This window comes from Narcine bancroftii, chromosome 8 (genome assembly GCF_036971445.1).
Source record: "Narcine bancroftii isolate sNarBan1 chromosome 8, sNarBan1.hap1, whole genome shotgun sequence".
Lineage (NCBI taxonomy): Eukaryota > Metazoa > Chordata > Chondrichthyes > Torpediniformes > Narcinidae > Narcine > Narcine bancroftii.
Window position 1 is genome coordinate 144,697,941 of NC_091476.1, and position 26,988 is coordinate 144,724,928.

Below are 26,988 nucleotides of genomic sequence, written 5' to 3' on the forward strand. Positions count from 1 at the left end.
GGAAGAGCAGTATTAGGCCAACTGGAATCCATCAATGCTGGCCGACTATTGTTGGACACTTACACAAGAGGCATCAGATGCTGAGTACAAACGAAAATCAGTGGCATAACATTTTTAGGTCAGTTGAACTAACGCAATGTGTCAGCGTCATTATGCGATTAATCATGGTACAACAAATCTGAAATTATCTTTGTGCTCAGCTTGAAGTTGTCTATTGTATCCCCAATGTTTTTTTCAGGAAGCAAACCTTTTGAAAATATTTGTTGCCCAGTGAAGTGTTGAAGATGCATTTGGTGATCAGGGTGAGGAATACATCTATTACCTGACAAGGTGTTTCCAGTGATGTTCATGCTGGACCCCTCCTCACTGGTGTACGTAATGATATCAGATTCATGTGGCTGCAGTTGACTGCTCTGACCAGTTTGACTTTTCACTGATTTATCACAGACTGAGGATAGAGCAAAGGAAATGTGTAAATGGGCTTTGCTGGTTTGTTGTGCAGGTCAAACCAATCAATTCACCGCTGTGAAACACAAAGATGTCAAAAGCACTAATAATCTGTGCTCAGTGTTAGCGCTATCCAGCATCTAATCTTTCCTCTGGGCACCAGATGCAGCAAGTTCGCCGGAGGCAAATAATATCACTGATTCATACAGTTGTTGGAAACTGTGAATGCACACGAGTCTTTTGTCCAGAGAAGGGTAATCAGTAAACCCAAGGACAGAAGTTAAAGGTGAGAGGGGAGAGATTTAACAGGAACCTGAGGTGTAACTTTTTTTAAAAAAGAACACAGAAAGTGGTGGGTGTATGGAACAGGCTGCCAGAAGATAAGGTTGAGGCAGGGACTACACCACCACCCCCACCCTGCCCCCCATCCCGACATACTTTTTCCAGGATCACCATTGTCTGGCTGCATCATCATGTGGGACAATAGTTACAAAGCATCTGACCAGAAGTCTATATAGAGGGTTATCAAACGACCGAGAGGATCACTGGGATCTCCTTTTCCTCTATAGACAAATTTACTGGGAGCGTTGTCTAAGCAGGGCTCAAGGAATTATAGAAAACACTTTCCATCCAGTGCACAGAATCTTCAACCCACTACCAAGAAGAAGGTATAGGAGCTTCAAAATCATGGGTGCCAGGATGGGGAATAGCTTCTTCCCACTGGCTGTGAGATTAATGAACAGTATCCTGTAACTGTAAATTCATCCTAAATATATACTGTATTTTTAATATTTATGTGATCTTTATGTATAGTGTGCTTTTGTATGTGCACCATGGTCTGGAGAGATGCTGTTTCTTCGGGTTGGAGATGTACATCCAGATGATAATAAACTTGAACTATTTGTTTTAGACATATTGCATGGTAACAGACCATTTTGGCCCATGAATCCGTGCTGCCCAATTACACCCGATTAACCTACAACCATTTTGAATGGTGGGAGGAAACTGGAGTCCCCAGGCCAAAACCTTAAAAAAAATTGGATGGATACATGGATAGAATAGGTTTGGAGGGATATGGGCCAAATGCAGGCAGGTGGGATACTTTGGTATGTGTGGGCAAATTGGTTTGAAGGGCCTGTTTCCATGCTGTATGGCTTGGAGTTATTGTTTATGCCAACTCTACACCCACTTTATTTTTCTCTGCAATCCCAAGCACAAAGACAGTTAACAAATTGTTTTCAAGGGGTTTTGCAGGGAATCAACTGCTAGTTTCAGTATCTGTCCCAGCTCATTTCAAATTTGTATGCCTCTGTGCTGTGTTAGTCGGGAATGAGCTGGAAATCAGATACAATATGACATGAAAGTTTATTGTCATTCACATAAGTACAATGTACAGATGCGCTGAAATTCTTATTGCTGCAGCTACACTGATTGATGAGATACACCAAGAGTACACATTAAATTACCACAATGCCCCCTGAGACAGAAAAAAGAGAAAATATATATAAAAGGATAGATAAATATTCACAGAGGGTGTCAAACCAACCCAAACCTTTCATGGGCACCACTGGAAAAACCTACATGAGGCAATGCCTCAAGAAAGCAGCCAGCATCAGAAAGGACACCCATCACCCTGTATGTTGCTTTAGGTGTGATAGAACCGGGGGGGGGGGGGGGGGGCAAGAGGAGGTGGGGTTGCACTACTATTACAGCGATGCTTAGGTGCGATGGAATAGAAGTCTCGTCCAGGGAGGCTATTTGGGTGGAATTGAGGAATGGGAAAGGGGAAGTTACAATTATAGGGGTGCATTATAGACCACCGAATGGGGCACGCAAATTAAAGGAACAAATTAGTAGGGAGATAGCAGATATTTGTAATAAGCACAGGGTAGTGATTGTGGAGAATTTAAATTTTCCAAATATTGATTGGGAAACCCATTCCGTGAAAGAGCTAGATGAGTTGGAGTTTGTAAAATGTGTGCAGGATAGCTTTTTACATCAATACGTGGAGGTACCAATTAGAGGGAGCTGTGTTGGATTTACTGTTGGGGAATGAGATGGGTCAGATGACACAGGTTTGTGTGGGCGAGCACTTTGGGTCCAGTGATCATGGTGCCATTAGCTTCAAGGTAATTATGGAAAAGGATAGGTCTGGGCCCAGAGTTGAGGTTTTTGAGTGGGGAAGAGCTAGGTTTGAGGAGATGTGAAAGGATTTACAAGAGGTGGATTGGGACAATTTGTTTTCAGGGAAGGATGTAACAGAGAAATGGAAGGTTTTTAAAGGAGAGATTTTCAGAGTATAAATCTTTATATACCTGTTAGGTCGAAAGGTAAGGTCAAAAGTTTGAGAGAGCCATGGTTCTCAAGGGATATTGGAAACTTGGTTCAAAAAAGAGTACCACAATAAATATAAGAAACAGGGAAAAAAGGAAATGTTTGGGTACTATATTGAATGCAAAAATCTTAAGAAAGAAATTAGAAAAGCTAAAAGAAGGCAAAAGGTGGCTATAGCAAGCAGGGTGAAAATAAATCCAAAGGGTTTCTACAAATATGTAAATAGCAAAAGGGAAGTGAGAGGTAAAATTTGTCCAATAGAGAATCAGAAAGGACAAATGTGTGTGGAGCTAAAAGAGATGGGGGAGGTCTTGAACAATTTCTTTTCCACAGTATTTACAGAGGAGAAGGGCATTGAATTGTGCAGGGTAAAGGAAGCAAAGGGGGTAAATATGGAGACTATAATTAAGAAAGAGGTAGTACTGGAGCTTTTGAAACATATAAAAGTGGATAAGTCTCCAAGTCCTGACAGGATTTTCCCCAGGACCTTGAGAGAAGTTAGTGAGGAAATAGCGGAGGGTCTGGCAGTGATTTTTCAAATGTCATTAGAGACGGGTATAGTGCCGGAGGATTGGCGTGTTGCGCATCTGGTTCCTTTGTTTAAAAAGGGTTTGAGCAGCAAGCCTAGCAATTATCGGCCTGTATGTTTGACATCTGATGGAAATTGATGGAAAGTGTTCTTAGAGATAGTATATATAAGTATATGAGGGACAGGGTCTGATCAGGGACACTCAACATGCATTTGTGCGTGGAAGGCTGTGTTTAACCAATCTTGTTGAATTTTTTTGAAGAGAAATGTTGATGAGGGTAGAGCAGTGGATGTTGTCTATATGGACTTCAATAAGGCCTTTGATAAGGTTCTGTATGGGAGGTTAGTTAGGAAGGCTAAGGCTAAGTCCTTGAGTATTAATTTAGAGATAGTCAAATGGATTCAACAGTGGCTGGAAGGAAGGTGCCAGAGAGTAGTAATAGATAATTGTTTGTCAGGATGGAGGCTGGTGACAAGCGGTGTACCTCAGGGTTCGGTATTAGGACCGTTGCTGTTTGTCATATATATTAATGATCTGGAGGATGGGGTGGTAAATTGAATTAGTAAATATGCAGATTGCAGACTCGAAAGGCCAACATGGCCTGTTTCCGCTCCGTAAATGGTTATATGGTTATATGATACTAAAATAGGGGGAATTGTGGATAATAAAGAGGGTTTCAAAGATTGCAGAGGGATTTAAACTGCTTAGAGGAGTGGGCAGAAAGATGGCAGATAAAGTTTAATGCTGATAAGTGTGAGGTGTTTCATTTTGGAAAGAATAATCAAAGCAAGACATATGTGGTAAATGGGAGGGGATTGAAGAATGCAGCGGAGCAGAAAGATCTAGGAATAACGGTGCATTGTTCCTTGAAAGTAAGAGTGCATGTGGATAGGGTGGTGAAGAAGGCCTTTAGTATGCTTGCCTATATAAATCAGTGCATAGAATATAGGAGTTGGGAAGTAATGATTAAACTGTACAAAGTATTGATGAGGCCAAATTTAGAGTACTGTGTGCAGTTCTGGTTACCGATTTATAGGAAGAATATTAACAAGATAGAGAGAGTGCAGACAAGATGCAGAGAAGTGCCTGAGTTTCAGCATCTGGAATACAAGAAAAGACTGAGCAAATTAGGTCTTTACTCTTTGGAACGTAGAAGGCTGAGAGGGGATTTGATAGAGGTGTTTAAGATAATGAGAGGGATAGATAGAGTTGATGTGGAAAGGTTTTTCCCATTGAGAATAGGAGAGATGGATACAAGAGATCATGGGTTGAGAGTTGACGGGCAAAGGTTTAGGAGTAACATGAGGGGATCTTCTTTACTCAGAGTGTGGTTACTGTGTGGAATGGGCTTCCGGGAAAGGTGGTGGAGGCAGGGTCAATTTTGTAATTTAAGAAAGAGTTGGATAAGTATATGGATGGGAGAGGGATGGAGGGATATGGGCAGTGTGCTGGTAAGTGGGATTAGAGGAGGGTACTTGGATCAGTGCGGACTAGAAGGGCCAAATTGGCTTATTTCCGTGCTGTAATTGTTAGATGGTTTTATATATATGTACAGGACAATAAAGTCTCATCATTAAAATGAAAAAAAAGATCTCCTGAAAAAGTTCCTGGTGAGGGCAAGAACAAGGGTGTTTAAGGCCAAGGATCAAGATATTTACAAGAAGACCAGGTGCAACCTATGGAAGGCCATCCCTAAAGCAAAGTGGCAATTCCAGAGGAAGTTAGAGACAGAGACAGATACACATCAGCTATGGCAGGGAGTACAGGCCATTACAGCCTACAAAGAGAGGGTGAACACCTTAGATGGCTGTGATGTCTCAGTACCTGATGAGCTAAACACCTTCTATGCCTGCTTTGAGAAGAACCAAACAGTGCCTACTAGAATCCCTGAAAAGGCTGAGAGGACCCTGTGATATCTTCCTTAGAGGGTGATGTCAACATCATTCAAGAGGGTGAATCCTTGCAAGGCGTCAGGCCCTGATGGTGAAGCTGGCAGAGTACTGAAAATCTGCACCATTTTCACTCTCTCTGCAGTCAGAGGTTCCCACCTGCTTTAAAAGGGCATCAATCATTCCGGTACCCAAGAAGAGTAGCGTGAGCTGCCTGTACAACTACCCTACAGTGGCACTAACTTCTACTGTGATGAAATGCTTTGAGAGGCTGGTTATAGCCAGAATTTACACATACCTAAGCAAAGATCTGGACCCTCTGCAATTCTCCTATTGTCACAATTGTTCCACAGCAGATGCAATATCGCTGGCTCTGCACTAAGCTCTGGATCACCTTGAAAACAGTAATTCATATCTACAACTGCTCTTCATTGTCTTCAGCTCAGACTTCAATACCATTATTTCCTCAGTGCTGGTCAAGAAATGACAAACTCTAGGTCTCTGTACCCTACTCTGCAACTGGATCCTTGACTTTCTCATCGGAAGACCACAGTCAGTATGAAGTGGAAACAACGACTCCTCCTGACTGATTATAGGATGCATATTTAGCCCACTGCTCTACCTATAATACACCCATGACTGTGTGGCCAGTCACAATTCCAATGCTATCTACAAACTTGCGGATGACATCACAGTTGTTGGCAGAATCACAAACAGCAAAGAGGAAACATAGAGGAGAGAGATAGATCAGCTCGCTGAATGGTATAATGACAACCACCTTGCGCTCAACATTAGCAAAATCAAGGAGATGATTGAAGACTTCAGAAGGAAGTCAGGGGAACATGACCCAATCATCACCAAGGGCTCTGTCGTGGAGAAAGACAAGAACTTCAAATTCCTGGGTGACAACATCTCTGAGGATCTGTCCCAGAGCCTCCATGTTGATGCAATCATAAAGAACGGTCGCCAGTGGCTATACTTTGTGAGATATCTGAGGAGATTTGGCATGTCATTGAAAACTCTTGAAAACTTCTACAGTATAGGTGTACAGTTTCTTCCCTGCTGCCATCAGATTCCAGAATAATCAATGAACCAAAAAACACTATTTTAAAAAAAATTTATGGTAAGATGGTTATAATATGAATGTCTACGTTACGACGCTGCTACAAATCACAGAATTTCATGACTTGTTCATGACAATAAATTCTGATTTGAAATAGTGGAGAACAGCATGTAGAGAGTTGGTTTTGAGCTGAGAGAATTATGCATTAGTTAAAAATAAACATAATGCACCGATTCATGGGGCAGAAACACAAAATATCCGCAGAATCTGATGACATCTTGGGAATAGCAAAAGTTTGGGTGGGAGGAGATGTACAGATTACATAAAATATGAAAAATTCTTCAACGCCCTTATATTTGTCGAAATTATGAACATAGCAGCTTACTTTTTAATGTAGAACAGTGCATCCTTTTTCCAGACTTCCTACAGAGAATATAAAGATCAATCATAATCATTTTTATACAACACCAAATACCATGTACTTCTCAACATGGCCGATTACCCCCATCCCTCACCCACCATTGGGGACCACAGCCCATTTGGTGGGAGTGGGGGGCGGCCACAGAATTCATAAATATATTATTTATGTGTTTTATGAAGTTGGGTAGGAGAGAAGTACAGAAAAAAAACAACTAAAGAGGGAAGGGGGCCCGGCCCATAAGAGCAGAGTTCCAAAGAAAAAAATGAGAATGTCTGAACGTAAGTACATGTGCCTCACTTTTAAGTTCTGGCCATTACACACCTTTTGCCTTAATGTGTAGCCAATAAGCTGTACACCACTTGCCTACTCTAAATGAAATTTCACAGTGCAAGTTGTAAAGGAGCAAAATTGATTGCACAATGTGAAATTTGTCTCTGAGCCTGTCATGTTGATGCACAGATCACAGCAGGGAAATCACTCTGTGCACATTGCATGGGCATTATCCCTGGGGTGGCAGAGTTAGCGTAGCAGTTAGTGCAGCACCTTTACAGCACCAGTGATTGGGACCAGGTTTCGAATCCCACTTTGTCTATAAGGAGTTTGTATGTTCTCTCTGTGTCTGCATTTTCCCCAGGGGCTCCGGTTTCCTCTCACCGTTTGAAATGTACCGGGGGTGTAGGTTACTTGGGTGTCTTTGGGTGGAAATGGCCTGTTACCATGATGTATGTCTAAATTTAGACATTTAGAATAAACTTGTGTGTTCCAGGGCAGAAGATTTAAGAGGGAGATGAGGAGAAACTGCATATTCCAGAGAGTGGTGAATCTGTGGAATTCTCTGCCTCATTAAATGTATTTAAGGCACATTTTGAAAAATAGAGAAATTATGGGCAGGTGGATCAGCCGTGATCATATTGAATGCAAAGAAGGCTTTATGGGCCAGATGGCCGACTCCTGCTCCTAATTCATAGGTGTGAAGTTAGTGCATCTGAATGAAGTGATGGGACCATGTGGGTCTTGATTTCTAGGGCAGGTCCCATGAGGAGGGTGAAGGTGTGATAACTTTACACTAGCCATTTTCAATAGGGGCCCTGGGGGCCACAGCACATTTAAAGGATAGGGGGGCCGCAGCGTGGGGTGAAATCATAAAATATTTTTCATCTTTGTTATTTCATCTGTAGGAGAGAAGTACAGAAGTTATCATCTAAACTTGACTGCTTCAGAGGGAAGGGGGCCCATAAACTTTGAGCAGAGACCTAAGGAGTCCATAGCCAAAAAAAGAAAGATTGCAATTGGCTGCTGTAGACAAGAAGTGATAGACAGGTAAAATAGTTGGCGTAGTGGTTCGCACAATGCCTTTACAACACCAGTGATCGGGACTGGGGTTCGAATCCCACGATGTCTGTAAGGAGCTTGTACATTCTCTCTCATGGGTTTTCCCGGGGGCTCCAGTTTCCTCCCACTATTCAAAATGTACAAGGGTTGTAGGTTAATTGGGTGTAAATTGGGCTGTACAGACTTGTGGGCCAAAATGGCCTGTTACTGTACTGTATGTCCAAATTTGATTTAAATTTAAAATTAAAGTTTAATTCAGTTCCAATAAATCCTCACATTTCATAGTTATTTGCTTAAAAGAATTTGATTCAATGCCATTTTTTTCCATTCATTTACAGGACGCCTCTGGCAAGGCCAATATTTATTGCCTCCATCAAGATAATGGTGCTCAGTCGTCTTCTTGACCCACTAAAACCTGCTCTGTGAAGCTACTGTCATTGTTGAATGGGGAATTCCAGGACTGGGACCCAGTGTCATTGAGGAGCAACAATACATTTCCAAATTAAAAGGTGAAGAAAGTTCTGGGTTTTGTTAGAAATTTTTCATGTAAATTACATTCATTTATTAGTATTGACAAACTCCACTGCAATAAAAACAAATTTACATAACGCATGCCAAATGCACATTCAGCAAAGGAGTTGTAAAGGATATGTAATAGTTGAATTTTGTGGACCAATTTTTAGGGTAAAATTTAAAGGGTCAACTATTACATGCATACTACTTTTGATCACGCTGAGTCCCTGCGTCGTTCGAGGCATCAGGAGCTCAGATGGGTGGGCGTATGGCTGGGACCGGGTGGTAATTCTGTGTTTGGGGCATCGAGCTTGGATGGGTGGGCGGCCAAGGCAAGAGTCTTCAGTCGGAGCATCAGGAGCTCCGTCGGGTGGGTCCATGGTTGGGGCATCAGGAGCTCTGGTGGGTAGGCAGCCAAGGCCAAAAATAGGGGTGTCAAATATTGCAGGTAACTTATGGAAAATACCAGATTTTACATGGTATCAATTATTACATGCATATATACAGTATTGCACATTCTCTTTTAAATATTATTTTGCAATCTCAATTTAAGTAATTCATGGCTAAGCCTACATTAAATATCAACTCTTTATGTTCAGCTTCCACACGTAATTTAAAAATCTGATAATGCAAAGGAAAAGGATTTACTGTGATTCCTGGGTCCCAGCCAATGCTTCCCCAAGCTGGGACCTGTGGTGAAGCTCTTTCTCCAATTGAAGAGGGCCACCCAGAAAGCTGCAGCATCCATGCATCAACAGGGATGCCTGGACAAGTCGGGGAGGGGAGCTCCTCGACTGCGCATGCGCAAGGAGTCGCATGTGAGCAGACGACAACATTGGGAGGCCTTGTCGGAATGGCTCACCAAACCTTCCAGGAAGGCTCTCGGGCTGTCCAAGAGGCTGTCTGAGGAGGAGAAAACACTGGAACTGGAAGAAAATGGAGAAGAAGAAGAGGAGGAGGAGGAGGAAGAAGAAGGCAAAGAAGAAGAAGAAAGTTCAGAGGAAATGTTGGAAGAAGAATAAAGGGCAAGAAGAAAATCAAAACTATCCCTAAAGTTCAAGAAATATTACTTATGATTATGGAAGGATTAAAGTTAATTAGATGTGATATTAAAAGATCAGAGGTTAAAGTTAATAAAGTGTGTGAAATTGTTAAAGAAATGCAGAAAAAACATCAGAGAAAATTCAAAGTATTAATTTGGAAAATCAATTCTTTCAAGAAAAAGTAGATAAAGTGGATGAGGGATTGGAGCATGTGTTGGAGATGAATAAACATTTGTCTGAGAAAGTGGACCCATTGGAAAATTTCAATCGAAGAAATAATGTTAAGGTTATTGGCTTGAAGGAAGGAGAGGAAAGAAATGTTATTATTCAATTTTTACAATGTTGGATTCCTCAGAATTATGGTCAAGAGCATTTTAATGGGGATATTGAGATTGAGCGAGCTCATAGAGCTCTTCAACCTAAACCTCAGCGGAATAAAAGAAAAAAGGCCCATTTTAGTTAAATTTCTTAGGTATCAAGTGAGGAGAAAAAGTTTTGGAATTGGCAGCCAAACAGACTAAACAAAGAAAAATGCCAATGGAATTTGGAGGAAACAATTTTTTTTTCTATTCACATATAAGCTTTGAATTATTGAATAGAAGGAAGAGTTTTAATCTGGTTAAAAATATACGGTGGAAGAAGGATACACTTTTATTCTACGTTATCCTGCGGCTTTGAAAGTATTTATCCAAGGAGGGCCAAGTCAATTTTTTGTGAATCAGAACATGCTCAAGGGTACTTGGAAGGTTTACCGGATATGGGTCAAGAGCTGACTTAAAGAGTGGACACATGAAGGCAGAAAATAGTATTTTTGAGATGAAAAAATTTGGAAGCTGTCTGTAATATTGTAAAGACTAATTTTAATATACTCGGAGGAGCTGGAGGCAGCTGACTGGTTCCTGCCAAACAGTAGACATTATTTTGCGGCGTTAGTTGCAACCCAAAAATTGGAGGACGGTAGCATTGTCAGGGGACTTTATGACAATGCTTGAGGGGGGGCTTCCTTTTCTTTTCTTCTTTCTTTCTACTCTTTCATATATACAATCAAGTCCCTTTTTTTAAAAAACTGAATTTAATGTTTATGTTGTATTTGAGGGATTGGTGAGGAGAAGAAGGGAGGTTATGAAAAAGGGGAATGTATAAGAATTTCTAATTTTTTGCAATGAGTGAAGGATTAAAATTTATGAGCTTTAAACAGGCTTCAGAACCCTATAAAGAGAGTATTGACATATATGAAAAAAAATGAAAGTAGATATTGCTTTTTTTTGCAAGAAACACATTTAATTGAAAAAGAACACCAAAAATTAAAAAGGGATTGAGTTGGAACAGTAGTAGTGTTGCATTTTAATACAAAAGCTAGAGGAGTAGCAATTTTAATAAATAAAATGCTTCTGATTAAAATACATAATACACTTTCAGACCCAATTGGTCATTTTGTTTTAATAAATCGTCATATTTTTTTCTGAACAATGAATATTTATGCTCCAAATGTGGATGATGGTACATTTATACAAGAAACTTATCTAAATATGGGAGAAGCTAATGAAAATATTTTAGTAGGTGGAGATTTCAATTTCTGCTTAGACCCTTTATTGGTTAGATCTACAAAGAGTGTGTTGAAATCTATGGTGGCAAAAATAACTTTGTTCCAGTTATTGAGCATGAGGTTTAACTGTAAGCCAGAGTGACCCACCTTCTTTTGCAGGACAGACACGTTAACAGGACAGCTGCTATCACAATGGCTAGAAAACTAACCACAATAAGTACCACAATCAAATTAAAACCTGCAAAGAAAAAGTAAAATGAATTAGTTTCCACTTAAATTAGTTGATAATTCATAAAAGAAACAGGATCTACATCATCATAATTTCCATATATTATATTTGCTTCCCATGGGAGGGGAGACGAGGACAAGAGGGCACAACTTCAGGACTGAGATGTGGAGGAATTTATTTGGCCAGAGAGTGGTGAACAATTTGCTGCCATGGGCGGCTGCACAAGCCAGGTCGTTGGGTGTATTTAAGTCAGAGATTGATAGCTATCTGAATCGTCAGGATATCAAAGGTTATGGGGAGAAGTCAGGGGAGTGGAGCTGAATGGAAGAATGGATCAGCTCACGATGGAATGGAAGAACAGACTCCTTGTGCTCCTATGTCTTATGGTAGTTGTTAAAATGAAGATATTTCAACATTACTTCTCCTTTCAGTTCAGATACACAGATAATTGCAAACAATACTGTCCCATCATGATGTGGTTGTTAAAATAGTATTCAGCTATTTCAAGATACAATTTTACCAGAAATAATTAACTAGCTTTTATTGAATGCATATTCATGCCAAAGATTGAGTAATTATGGAGAAGGAGAATCAACATTTATCCTTGTACCTCTTTGTTTCCTATCATCTGGAGGACCGAGCACTCCTTTCATATCAGGTGGCGATTCCATTGCAGTTATTTCAATTTAGTGTACTGCTTTCAGTGCTTATATAGCGTCCTCCCTCTCTACTAAACTGGGGAGATGGAACACAGCTCGGGTGCCATCCTTTCTTTGAGGAACACCCCTGTTCAATTTGCAAAGTTGAACCTTCACTTGTGGTCACCTATCACTTACATTTTGCTTCGCACTTTGACCTTTTGTTCCTATACCTCCAATGCTATTCCAATAATCCTCAAGCTAAGCTTGAGGAACTGCACCTCATGGACCCATGGGCCATATTATAGCTCCATGGATGGACTGTCAACATTTGCAGCTATTTTGTTTTAGGTTTACAGATTTACTTGACAATTTTCTGGTAACTTCAGGGGTTCTTCAAGTGGAGAATGAAGTCATTTTTCATTTATATTTCTATCAGGTGGACCTTTTTTTAAATCATCACCTTCTTTCACCCAATAAGTTCTACCTTTTTGTAGTTTTGTTTTCCAAGCGATCTTTAACATTATCCCTTTTCTCCCCTTAAGGTTTTCAAATTTATTGTCAGAGTACATACAATCTGCATTGAATTCGTCTATCGTTATTGAATGAAGATCTACCGGGACCAATGCCTGAAGAGGGCGCATAAAATCAGTGAACCGGTGCGGACTCGAAAGGCCAACATGGCCTGTTTCCGCTCCGTAAATGATTATATGGTTATATGGTTACGGTTATATGACATCACATACAAGCCTGAGATTCTTTTTTCCTGTGGTCGAGGCAGAATTACCACTTATTGGTAGTGCAAAAAAAACTGTACACAATGTAAACATGTAACCAAAGAACTGTAAACAGATAATGAATGTAAACATCTGACTGTGCTATACAGAGAGAACAAAAAGAAAATCAATAAAGTGCACAAGTAAGAGACCTTAAATGAGTCCCTGATTGAGTGTTGTTGAGGAGTCTGATGGTGGAGGGATAGTAGCTGTTCCTAAACCTGGTGATGTGAGTCTTGTGGCACTTAGACCACTTTTGTAATAGCACCAGCGAGAATAGAGCATGTGCTGGATGGTGTGGATCCTTGATGATTGCTGCTGCTCTCCAACAGCAGTGTTCTCTGAAGATGTACTCAATAGTGGGGAGGATTTTGCCTATGATGTCCTGGGCTGTGTCCACTACCTCTTCATCTTACAATTCTATCTACTCCCATTTCTATTTTGAATTCAAAGGTAGAGAGATCATGTTGCAACTCTACAAATCTTTGTAAGACCACACTTAAAAGTATTGTGTCCAGTTCTGGTCACCTCATTATAGGAAGGATGTGGAAGCTATGGATAGGGTGCACAGGAGATTTACCAGGATGTTGCCTGGATTGGAAAATAAATTTAGACATATGGCACAGTAACATACAGCATGAGTTTGTGCTGCCAAATTTACACCCAATTAACCTATACCCCCAGTATATTTTGAACAGTGGGAGGAAACCAAAGGCCTCGGGTAAAACCCATGCAGATACGGGGAGAACATACTAACTCCTTACAGACAGCATGGGATTCAAACCACGGTCTTGATCACTGGCACTGTAAAGATGCTGCACTATCTGCTATGCCACCCAAAGTCCTTATGAGGCAAGGTTAGCAGAGCCAGGACATTTTTCTTTGGAATGAAGAAGGATGAGAGGTGACTTAATAGAGATCTATAAGATTCTGCGAAGCATAGATAAGGTAGATAGCTAGTGCCATTAGGAAACTCTTAGACAGGCACATGGATGAAAGGAATGTAGAGGGTTACAAGGTAGGAAGAGCTTAGTTGTTTTTTGGAATATATAGGTCGGCACAACATTGAGAACAAATGGACCTGTACTGTGCTGTAATTTTCTATATTCAATAATCTGAACTCAGTTTCTCTCTCCACAAATTCTTTCTGAGTAGTTGAGCAGTTTTGAAAAACACTTTAATTTTCTGTGAAGTATGACTTTGAAGAGGTATTAAGACAATGTATAACAATGTTCTGGGGAAATTAAATCATCTATCCTTTAAATCAGGTACATTCCATTTTCTTATAATGTTCAGAACCAAGATATTATATTTCTATCATTACAATCTGTTTTCACACACTTGAGCATGACATTCCAACTTCTGTTGAAAAGGATTAAAACCCTTTCTGGTGTGGTTCTCCTGGCAACAGGATATTCCACGAACAGGACTAATGGTGCACAGAGGACTAGCTAGTGCTTTAATTTTACGACAAAGCTTGTTTCATAAAACATTAAAGAGAGAGAGACAGAATGTGTGTGTGAGAGAGAGAGAAAGACAGTTCTATTGCACTATTACCAACGCAGAATAGAATTCTCTTCCACATCTCGACCAAAATTTACCCCTCCACCAACTATTTCTGAAACAGATTTTCTGATCATTTACAGTTGCTGTTTGTGGGATCTTGTTGTGCATAATTTACCAACATTTCATTGGCATAAGAACATAAGAAACAGGAGCCTGCTCCATCATTCAATAAGATTAGGGCTGATCTGGCCATGGACTCAGCTCCACCTGTCCGCCTGTTGCCCGTAACCCTTAATTCCCTTGTTCTTCAAACAACTATCTGTTTTTAAATACATCCAATGAAACAGATTCTACCACTTCCTCCCTGGCAGAAGCAGTTCCTCCTTGTCTCTCTCTCTCTTGCGTCTGTTCCCCTGAATCTTGTGGTTTAATTCCCTAATTCTGGTCTGACATGCCAGTGGAAATAACCTCCCTGGTTTCTATCTTATCTACTCTTTTCATAATTTTATATGTCTCCATAAGATCCTCTCCCTTTCTAAACACCAATGAGCATAGTCTCAGCTTCCTCAATCTATCCTGATAAACAAAACCCTTCATTTCCGAGCTCAAGCTGAAGAATCCCCTCTGCACTGCCTCCAAAACCAACACATCTCAGTACAGCGTGAAACACTGAAGTCTGCAGAAATGCGAAGGAACTCAGCTGGCCTTTTCAATACCCATAAAAAGAAAATATATATTGCTGACATTTTGGCCTGAGCCCTTCTTCAAGGGATGTAGCAGAATGTAGCAGAATAAGTGAATTTGCCAGTTGCTTGAGATTGTGTGTTGTGTGGATTGGCAAACTGACTGTTGGGGATGCCTATTTTAAACTTTAATATTTTTTATCTATTTATTTTCATGATTTTTTTTGCCAATTGCTTGAGGATGTAGGTTGCTTGAATTTTGGAATAACAGGAATTTTACTGTAAATCTGTTGGGGTTGCCTGAGAATGTAATTTGAACCTGAATCTCATCCCCCTTTTCCCCAAACGTTAGTGAGTTGACTTAGTGACAGAACCAGAGAAACAATTGAAATAGCAAGCAGGAGTAGAACTCCTTGTTAAATTTATTTTCTGCCAATATAAGGACATTTGAGACCAGCCATAATATGGCAGGGCCATGCAGCAGATGAGTTAATTTTTACTGAGCTGAGGTCACCCTGATCCACATGTCTCATCATCAAAGCATATCATCCATTGCACTCATGAACAATCAATGCGTTGGCTCTTGCACATTTCTCGCATTTTCATTTGGTTGTCTAACTGAGTACATACATATTTTTAATCTCTTCAAAGCAAGAGCTTGCGGTAGCAAACAAGACATGTATCATGGAATGAAGGGAAAAAAAGTTAGGTGAGTGGATTTTGCAAAGAAACAGGTGGATAATTTGCACTGTAAAAAGTTGTCAGAGTTAACCTAAACTAAGCCTGAATTGTTAATTCAAATTTTGGTTATAGACTCAATGTGTTCTCAAAATTGAACACTCAACAGGATCATCGAAGGGACAGTGCTCCTCTTTCTCTGACTAGAAGAGGCACTGAGCAATTTCTGCTGACAACGAATCTTTGTCTACTTTACGATGGACCAAAGGACATTTCAGGTAATATCACATTTTCATTTTTATCACATGGCAATAAAATAATCTTGAAAGAAAAATATCCTCAGTATGCCACCAAACAACTGGATGGTGCAATCTCTGTCTTCCCTGGCTGGGAATGCCCTCAGGAGGATGAAAACAGAAAAGATTATAGAGGCGTTCATTAGAGGACAGGCTATTCGGCCCAATTCCTCCATGTCACCCATTCTGGGCTCATCCATTTGCCTGCATTTGGATAACATTTGTCTCAACCCTTCCTACCATATCAGAATCTGAATTTATTGTCATGAAGTAAAAACACAATGCTGGAGAAAAAGCAGGTCAAACAGTGTACTTTACATAGCAAAGATAAAAGTGCATAACCAACGTACTGAGATTGAAGGTCATTTGGGTGTAATTGGGCGGCACAGGCTTGTGGGCTGGAAGGGCCTGTTACCGTGGTGAAAGTCTAAATTAAAAAAAATATTTAGACAGAAAATAGTTGGTTAATCATGGTAAACTTATTGAAATATATTGGGGCCAATCTCACAAACACATCGATTTGTAGATAGCGAATCGATCTATCCTCAGGTTTTCCTGAATCAGATATTCTTAAGAGCTGCCATGTCAAGAATAACAAAACTCTACAACATGTCTTCACATCATTGAGGACGAGATACCCACGAATTTTACACTTCTTAAGGCCTCTTCTGACAGATTTTTGGTTTCACCACTTTATCATATTCAACCCTTAGGGAAACTTAAAACCCTCAATTTAATTTACTTTTTAATTTAGACATACAGCATAGTAACAGGCTATTTCGGCCCACGAGCCCATGCTGCCCAATTACCTACAACCCCCAGCATGTTTTGAAGGGTGGGAGGAAACCGTAGCCCCCGAGGAAAACCCATGCAAACACGGGGAGAATGTACTCCTTACAGACAACGTGGGATTCAAAACCTGGTCCCGATCCCTGGTGCTGTAACAGCATTGCACTAACTGCTACATTAACCATGCTGCTACAATCACCCACCGCTGCTCTCCCTGTGCCCGGACTGGGGCCGCCGCCTCCCCCTTGCTCCTGCCCGTATCGGGGCCGCCGCCGTCTACCCTTCGCCCGGGCCGGGGCCGCCGCTGCTCTCCCTGTGCCCGGACTGGGGCCGCCGCCTCCCCCTTGCTCCTGCCCGTATCGGGGCCGCCGCCGTCTACCCTTCGCCCGGACCGGGGCCGGGGCCGCCGCTGCTCTCCCTGTGCCCGGACTGGGGCCGCCGCCTCCCCCTTGTCATACCCACACTCCTGTTCGGCTCCGAATCATGGGTCCTCTACCGGCACCACCTACGGCTCCTAGAACGCTTCCACCAGCGTTGTCTCCGCTCCATCCTCAACATCCATTGGAGCGCTCACACCCCTAACGTCGAGGTACTCGAGATGGCAGAGGTCGACAGCATCGAGTCCACGCTGCTGAAGATCCAGCTGCGCTGGATGGGTCACGTCTCCAGAATGGAGGACCATCGCCTTCCCAAGATCGTATTATATGGCGAGCTCTCCACTGGCCACCGTGACAGAGGTGCACCAAAGAAAAGGTACAAGGACTGCCTAAAGAAATCTCTTGGTGCCTGCCACATTGACCACCGCCAGTGGGCTGATAACGCCTCAAACCGTGCATCTTGGCGCCTCACAGTTTGGCGGGCAGCAGCCTCCTTTGAAGAAGACCGCAGAGCCCACCTCACTGACAAAAGGCAAAGGAGGAAAAACCCAACACCCAACCCCAACCAACCAATTTTCCCTTGCAACCGCTGCAATCGTGTCTGCCTGTCCCGCATCGGACTGGTCAGCCACAAACGAGCCTGCAGCTGACGTGGACTTTTTACCCCCTCCATAAATCTTCGTCCGCGAAGCCAAGCCAAAGAAAGAAAAGACAATCACCCACCTCACTGACAAAAGGCAAAGGAGGAAAAACCCAACACCCAACCCCAACCAACCAATTTTCCCCTGCAGCCGCTGCAACCGTGTCTGCCTGTCCTGCATCGGACTTGTCAGCCACAAACGAGCCTGCAGCTGACGTGGACTTTTACCCCCTCCATAAATCTTCGTCCGCAAAGCCAAGCCAAAGAAGAAGACTTTCACTATGTTTTTCCTCCAGGTTTTGATCACTTTAAAGTTAATGACCCCAAGTCTATCCTCTGGAATAAAAGATCTAAATTGAGATACCATTGTTGTTGCCTTCCTTTCTATTCTCTCTACAGCCTGAGGATCTAATTATTGCCAGATGTTTGGGTCCTAATTGGAGCATAAATAAGTATAAAGTTGTTTAGTTAAGTGTAATTATTTTAATTCACGACCTTGCAATATTCTCTGGGATTTTGGTCGCCCTGTGTGTTTCCTGAATTTTTAGTGACCCATCAGTGATGGGGCAATTCCTTCTCTATTCTTTATAAATTGGTAGCCATGCATTGAACACACATGTCTTGAGGTTTCTATGTGTGACAGGGGACATCTGTTTAGGAATTGACAATTGCTGTTAAAATGGGTTTTCACAAAGAACACACAGGTGCCAGACTGCTGGTGACTTGTGGTCAAAGGGCTGCTGTGGGCTGCTGGAGACTGGCTGAAGGGGTACCAGGTACCAGAACCAGAATGAGAGAGGGTGCTGAGGCCAAGATGGGCTTCCCAAGGGGCCTCAGGAGTGAGGGCTTCCCAAGGGGCCTCAGGAGTGAGGGCTTCTTGATTGTGTTGGGGGTTTGGATCTGGATCTCAGGTTCCCAACGATTTGGACTGAAGTCTGTGCTGCTGCGGGAGCACTGGAGGCGAATCCAAGGACACTCATCGACTCTGAAGGACCTCTCTTTTGCTTCTTTTTCTGTGACTGTAAGGGGCACTGGGCATTTTCTGCTGATGGGAAATCTTTGCCTTATGGAAAACTAAATGATATTTCAAGTAATATTATAGCAGAGGTCCAAAAAAAATCAGTGATTGGGTCAGCCCAAATTTTCAGATTTTCCAGATTCTCAGGTAGTACTTTTAAAATTTAAATTTAAGGAGGGAGTAAAAAGATGAACAGGTAAAATTTGACAGTTTATTCATTACAAGTACAGCATGCTTCATTTATCAAAATGGGGAGTTTTAAAGAAAAAAAGTGGTCACTTGCTGCCGCTGAGCATCTGTGATGCTTACACATGGATGCACACAAAAGCCCGCTAAATTTTAAAAGTTTGAGTTTTCAAAAAGTCTGAATTTCTTGGATCTGGGATTTTAGACCTCTACTGTACATCTGTTTTATTAAATAAAGCATAGGATGTCATAGGTGCTCTGTGGTTAGTAAGGGATTATGTAAAGATAAAGGTTGAGAACCACAGATCTAGTCCATGCTGAAATGTTTATTCTTTCTCGTCCATTTGACCTGCACCTGGACCATACCCCAAATCCTTAGACAATTGTCGATTTGCACAGTGTGACTTTTGGAGCTTGTTCCATATTTTGTTTATAAGTTGTGAGGAGGTCATTTCAGCCCATCAAATCTTTGCTGGCTCACCATCCCATTCCCACACTAACTTCCCCTGTCACCTATTTCTCCAATTTCTACCCCCAGATTCTATCACTCACTTGAACTCTATGGATAATTAATTGACAGAGACCAATTAACCAACCAACCCACACGTCTCAGGATGTGGGAGAACCTGGGAGCACTCGGAGGAAATAAACCTGGTCACAGAGAGAACGTTCAAACTTCACTCAGATACCACTGGAGGCTAAGATTAAACCTGGGTCTCTGGCGCTGTGATGCAGCAGAAACCCAGGTTCAATCCTCATTCTATTAGTCCAATCCAGCTAATTCATCTAATTAAAATTCAACCAATTGGTCCACTCTCATATTTTACACCTGCATTCCAGGAATAAAAGGGTTATCAGATGAGGAGCATTTGACAACTCTTGGCCTGTTCTCATTGGAATTTAGTAGAATGAAACATTTCAAATGTTAAAAGGCATGGACAGTGTAGTTGTAGAAAGGTTGTTTTCCATGGTGGGAGAGTCTAGGACAAGAGGGCACAATTTCAGGTTTGAAGGGCATCTGCTTAGAACAGAAATGCCTAGGAATTTCAGGCCACGTCATTGGATGTATTTAAGACAGAGATTGACATGTTCTTGATTAGCCAGGGCATCAAAGGTTATGGGGAGAAGGCTAGGAAGTGGGCTGAGTGAGAAATGGATCAGCTCACGATTGAATGGCAGGGCAGGTTTGATGGGCTGAATGGCCTATTTCTGTTTCTATGTCTTATGGTCCATAGTATTTTATCACTGACAAAATACTTTGGATGTGTTGCCATGTTCTTAAAGTGACATTCACTGACAAGCTTCTCTTCAGATTGGGTAGACACTCAGAGTCTTTTTCTTGAACCCCAGTCCTGATCATTGGGTCTCTAAAGGCACTGCACTAACCGCTACCCTCCAAAAAAAAATTCGGAATGCTTCTCGAATTTGCGTGTCCTTCTTGTGCAGATATATGAACATGCAGAGAATGGGGGGGGGGGGGGGGGGAATGGTGGAGGAAGTATGGGTATCACATTCAACATAGAAAGCATGAGCTTAAGAGTCTGTTCCTGGGCTGCTCTATGGCCACCCAGATGAACAAACTTCTTAGAAAAGACCCAGAAATATCGCAAACTACACTACTGGCTAAACAATTCTGCAGCCGAATGACAATGGTAATAAGAGCACCACAGTTAGCACAACACCTTTACAGCACCAGCGATCGGGACCTGGGTTAGAATCCTAAGCTGTCTGTAAGGGGTTTGTACACTCTCTCTGTGTCTGCGTGTTTTCTCCCCGGGAGTTCCAGTTTCCTCCCACTGTTCAAAACGTTCTGGGGGTGTAGGTTAATTGGGTGTAAATTTGGTGGTACAGGCTTATGGACCGAAATGGCCTGTTTCTTTGTTGTATGTCTAAATTTAAATTTAGATGACCTTGCCCATGGCCAAGGTCATCAAGCTGGTCCTTGAACTCGGAGAAGTGAGCCAGAGAGGTGTCACAGTGCTCACCACTAGTTGCCCAGTTGATGCTTGATGAGATTGAAGTTGGACCATTGAGATTTAAATATTAAGGAAGTTGGGGATTCCACAGTTAATGCAACAAAGTGGCACTGGGGTAAATGTTCAGCCAACATTGTGCTAAATGTTGAGTCAGGAACAAGGGGGTCTTTCTTAAACAATGCTCCTGTCTTGTGATTAATTTTTCTGCCCATCAACACCATTCAAACACGTGTCCATACCATCTCCTTCTAACCATCCTCCAGATGGATAGACAGAGAGAATTTACTTGATTTGGAGAAAGTGGGATGAGTCAAAAGAGAAGATATTGAGGGAGAGAATGGAGGTGGAGGGGGGACCTGGCGGTGGTGGAGGGAACCTCTGGCAAGGGAAGAGGGTGGTGGGGGGATGACAGGAAAGGAGGGTGGAGGTGGAGGGGGACTTCTGGTGGGGGAGGAGAGTGGTGGTGGAGGGGGGACTGGGCAGGAGAGGAGGGTGGTGGTGAAGGGGAACTTCTGGTGGGGGGAGGGGGGTGGTGGAGGGGGATATGCCAAGCAGTGGAGGGAGTGTTCTTGGGGGACTGGATAGACAGCTAACAGTTTCTTCTGTTACATATTGAGCTGAACCCAGATGATCACCTACAATCACCTCCTGTACCCTTCCTTCTGGTCACTCCTACCGATGTATCCTTGACCATCTCCTCCTCATCTGTATGCTGTCGCTCAGCTACAACATCCATCAATTTCCACACACGCTGACAACTCAACCTTTGTTTCACCTGTGCAAACATGAGCTTGCAATAAATTCCTGCTATGTTGTAAATTGCATTGATCCCTGTTCACTCACTACCCCGTGTGGTTAGCTTAGTGGTTAGTGCCACGCTGTTACAGCGCCAATGGCTAGGGTTCGAATCTGGCACTGTCTGTAAGGAGATCGTATGTATTCCCCGTGTTTGTGCGTGTTTCCTCCGGGTACTCCTGTTTCCTCCCAAGGTTGTATGTCAATTGGGTGACATGGGTTCATGGGCAGAAAGGGCCTGTTACCATGTTCTGTGTCTAAAAAAAATTGATGATTGACACTGACCTCCCGAGATATTCACTCAATTAAAAAATTTGCTTGCTTGTTTACAAATATTTCCTACACTCCCACTTCTGTAATCTCATCCATCTCTCTACTCCTCTGAGGTTTCTCCACTCCTCCAAATCTGGCTTTAATTAAAAAAAAATTTTTTTAGATATACAGCACGGTAATAGGCCATTCAGCCCACAAGATCATGCTGCCCAATTACACCCAATTAAGCTACAACCCCGGTACGTTTCAAATGGTGGGAGGAAACCGGAGCTCCCGGTGAAAACTGATGCAGACATGGGGAGAACTACAAACTCCTTACAGACAGTGCAGGATTTGAACACCGGTCCTGATCGTTGGCGCTGTAACAGTGTTGCGCTAACTGCTACGCCAAGCATGCCACCCCTTCTTGTACGTTTTATCTAAACTCTTTCAATAAAGGGGGCTAGATCTTAGTAAACAGACATTGCTGGAGAAATTCAGCAGGTCAAACAGTGAACTTTATATAGTGAAGATAAATATAGATAACCAACATTTCGGATCTTTATCAACTCAGACCCCAAACACTGGAATTCTCTCTAAATCTCTAATTCCAACTCACAACCAACCACAGGGTTGAAACTATCCTTGTCCCTCCTTTTGCTTTGTTAATGGAAATGTGCAGAGAAAGGTTATGACTCAACGACATTGAAATGGTACATCATCCATTTCCAGAATTTTTCTGTTTTAATTTCTGTCATCAATGACTTGTTAATTCTGGCTTTTGTCACCCACACATTACCTGGCGAATGTTCCTCCACAATGACCAGATCTGGTGGAGTGCTGCTTTCTGTGAGAAGTTGGGTTGGCTTTGGCAAAAGTCTTGGACTGCGTGGAGCAGCTGGAAGGAAGCAGAAGCAATCTGAGTGTTAAACGTGATCCACAAATAGGCATCATAACACAGCAGTGTTCCCAAGAAAGCCACAATCTATTAGAAGACAAATCAAAGATTCCACTAATAGTTACTAAACTTTTTTTTGTGGAATAAGAATCTCAGCATAACATTATAATTTGTCAAAATTAAGCTACTGTTGATGTAATATTTTCTGTTATGTAGTGACTGGTGTTTCCTAAGTTATCGTTGAGATAAAATTTGATAAAATACAGATCGTAACATTTCTGCCTAAGTTGTTCCTTCCTCCTGCCACTACCTTCTGCTGGAAATGTTCACCCCTGTAATGAATCATGCGACTTTTTCCCAAGCCTCCATAAAAACCACAGCTCTGCATCTAACTTCTAAGTGACACTGTTGGCCTTCCCCTACAGAGGAAATCCATAGAGAGAGCATCCATGCCTGGCCCTCACAGATTAGTGACGGTTGTAATCCCTCTCCTAACAAACACAAAACTCTAAATCTTGTTTCTCTCCACAAATCTTTACAGTCTCTGATTTTTCTTTCAGACATCCATATATCTGCAGATATTATTAACATTTTCCATTTCAAAAATAAAACAAGTTATGTAGAAGTTTGGTTAAAATCTAATTTTGAACAAATTTAGGAATTGTTAAATTTCATGCATTTAATGACTCTTATTGCAAGGGAAGGATGTGGCTTGGGAACAAAATACATTCCATATCATCTATTAATTTATTATTATTCATCCACAGGATGTATCATTTTCACCTCCTCCCAATGTGGCCTCGCCTTCATCGATGAGTCTGAGTGCAGACGAGGCATCCGTGATCTGTCCACAGTGGCCAGGTTGAATACCCAGCTCCTTGTCATTTCAACTCCCCTTCCCAGTCCTGCACTGACCTGTTTGTCCACTGCCAGAGTGAGGCCCAACACCCATCCAAGATATTCTGAAGGACGCACGTAGGCTGCGGGCTGCTGGAGACCAGCTTGTGGGAACCACAGGTATCGGAACTGGGAGGGGATACTGAGGGCAAGAAGGGCTCCCAAAGGGGCCTCAGGAGCTGAAAGATTCCTGATCATATAGGGGTTTGGATCTGGGAGCCCAGGTTGCCAATGGATCTGACAGGGGGCCATGTGGCTGCAGAAGCACTGGAGGCAAATCCATGGACACTCAGTATCTCTGACTCACTTTTGCTTTGCTTTTTCTTATTGTTGGGGGTCACTGGCCAGAGTGAGCCTTTAGGGAAGGCAAAAGTTGACATAGATTATGCTTCCTTGGGGTGCAGATCCATTTATCCCTCAAGGTTGCTGCACAGGTTAATAGGATAATTAAGAAGGCCTATGGGATGCTGGGATACATTAATAGGGGGGATTGAATACAGCAGTAGAGAGGTCATGTTGCAATTCTGCAAATCTTTGGTAAGACCACACTTGGAGTATTGTGTTCAGTTCTGGTCATCTCATTATAGGAAGACTTGGTAGAGGTCTACAAGAATATGAGAGGCATAGTTAAGGTGAATAGATAGCGCCTGTTTCCTAGGGCAGGATCAGCAAGCACTAGAGGTACAAAGTTAAGGAAGTAAAGTTCAGAGGAGACATCAGGGATAATTTTTTTTTACATAGAAAATTTTGGAGGACTGGAATGCTTTGCCAGGGATAATGGTGGAGGCTAAAACATTAGGGGCATTTAAGAAACTTTTAGACAGGCACATGGATGAAAGAAAAATAGAGGGTTATGGGGTAGGGAGGGTTTTGTACCTTTTTGTTTTAGGGAGGGATATATGGGTCAGCACAATATTGAGGGGCAAATGGCCTTTATTGTGCTGTAGTGTTCTATGTATCATTACAATTTGTGAATTATTACTTGACAATAAAGGAACTAATTCTGCCTGGGTAGTCCACCCTTTCCCACACTCCCCACCCCTACAACCTCTCATCACTCCTCCTCCTCCTCCCATACACACATTTCATCCACTGGACCCATCCACCTTCATCTCACCCTGCTCATCCCATTTCTTCCACCTTCACCTTCCCCCACTTGGCTCCACCTGCCTTATGTTGTCAACTTTCACCCACTGTCCACCTTGCTCCCAACTCCAACCTCTGCCTCCCGACTCCACCTTGCTGTCATCCTTTGACGCTCCTCAGTCCACCAATTACCTTCTTTACCCCCGTGGCCATCCCCCCCCCCCCAACTCTTCACTGTACTGACCAACTTCTCACACTCAGCCCTGATGAGGGGTGTTGACCTGAAACGTTGAAAATTCCATCTCTCCCACAGATGCTGGTCGACCTGCTGAGTTCCTCCAGCCAACTGGTTGTGGAGACATTGTTGGCAGAGCTAATACTATCTGCCCCTGGGAGGATGCTGGTGAACCACCTTGTGGACCTGATTAAGCCTGCAGTGAAGACCTTCCCATTGTGCTTTTGGGGAGGAAGTTGATGACACACAGTGAGGGGGCAATGATATGGCCGAGGTTAGAGGACTTTCATTGCATTTGTTCAACATGAGTGAAGATCCTCAGGTGTGAAGAAGATAATTTTGAAGAATTTCACACCTCTAGACAAGCATTTAATCACTCACTGATGAACTCCCCCCCTTTCCTCCCCTTCTCGTATCACAGAGCAGTTTGCAACCCTCTCAAACACCTCTCAATTCCTTTCTCTTCATCCTGCTCCTACCTATAACCTAGTGCCTTCAAGCCTGTGCTCCTCCCCTTCCCCTTTCCACCCTTCAAACTCCCTCTTCCCCCTCACCCCATTCCTCCTCCTCCTTCTCTCCCCTTTCCATTTTCCCCACTAACACTTCCTCCCTCTTCCCACTCTCCCCAACCCTTCCTCCCTTTCCCCTCACCCCCTTCACCCTTCTTCCTCAAGTGATTGGTTAAATTCTATCATCCCTGATGAAGGGCCCAGGCCCAAATTGCCGATTGCCAATTGTATTCCACAGATGCTTCCTGACCTGTTGATCCTCAAGCACTTCCGTGTATTACTTTAATTCCCCAGCATCTGCAGACTCCCCGTTTACCTGCTGGTAATGTTTGTCTGATGCGGACTAGGGCTCCTTCTGTAAAACATTGCAACCTTCATTTCAGATGGTCATTCCCTCATCCATGCCGATCATCAGTGTTATCTAGATAATTCAATGGGTGGCCAGCTTCATTCCATGCAGCTTACAGCTCCACTTGAAAGAGCATTCAGGCTGATCATGAGTGATCGTAGCATCAGTAGATAGAGGATTTCATTACCACCAAACTGAACCAGGGTCACATCTCTTCCCTCAGATCCACAAACAAGATGTCCTGGTAAGCCCATTGTTTCTGCCTGCTCTTTCCCTGCCGATTTATCTCCTCACACCATACTTTCTATCCTGCTCCGGACCCTTCCCACTGATAACCACGATACCTCGCATGAGTTTCGATGAGTTCTGATTCCCCGCCCCCACTGTCTTATCTTCCCCATGGATTTCCAGTCTCTGAGCCCCTCCGTCTTCCCATCTGGAAGGTCTTAAAGCCCTCTGCTTCACCCTGGAATATGATCCAGCCACTCTGGCATGGTTAGTGTAGCAGTGGTCACAATGCTATTACAGCACCTGCGACACTGGTTTAAATCTGGCACAGTCTGTGAGGAGATTGCTCCTTCTCCTTGTGTCTGCGTGGGTTTCCTCTCTGGGTGCTCCAATTTCTTCCCACCCTTCGAAACAGACGGGGGTTGTGGGTTAATTGGGGTATTTGGGCAGCATGGGCTTGTGGGCCAGAAGGGCCTATTACCGTGTTGTATGGCTAAGTACGAAATGTAAACATTTCACCACCCCCAACCGACTTAAATTGTTCCAATAAAAATTAAATACCTCAATGAAGGACTCAAGCTCAAAACATTGGTTATGTATATTTTACACTGTTTGTCCTGCTGACTTTCTCCAGCATTGTTTTTCTTCAACCATGATGTCTGTAGACTTTCATGTTTTACTTATAACTTGTTCTCTTCCTGAGTAACCTCTCCAACCCCTTCCTTTCCTACCCTGTTGATCTCTCATCTGCCCTCTCAGTCTTGATGAAGAGTTCTGACCCACTGATGATGTTGAGTTCCAATAGCTGTTTGTTTTTCTTTTGCTCTGG

At 42.7% G+C, this 26,988-nt stretch overlaps 1 protein-coding gene across 2 annotated transcripts in view; it reads right to left on the minus strand.

Annotated features, from left to right (window-relative positions):
• The window catches only part of LOC138741310 (discoidin, CUB and LCCL domain-containing protein 1), a 139,524-nt gene that overhangs the window by 12,443 nt on the left and 100,093 nt on the right, over positions 1 to 26,988 (minus strand). For both annotated transcript variants that reach the window (XM_069895168.1, XM_069895170.1), the window contains 4 exons: positions 22,757 to 22,855; positions 11,266 to 11,356; positions 6,649 to 6,686; positions 323 to 448 (listed from right to left, as the gene is read on the minus strand). In XM_069895168.1, coding sequence (XP_069751269.1) covers positions 323 to 448; positions 6,649 to 6,686; positions 11,266 to 11,356; positions 22,757 to 22,855 — 354 coding nt within the window. The remainder of the gene's footprint in view (positions 1 to 322; positions 449 to 6,648; positions 6,687 to 11,265; positions 11,357 to 22,756; positions 22,856 to 26,988) is intronic.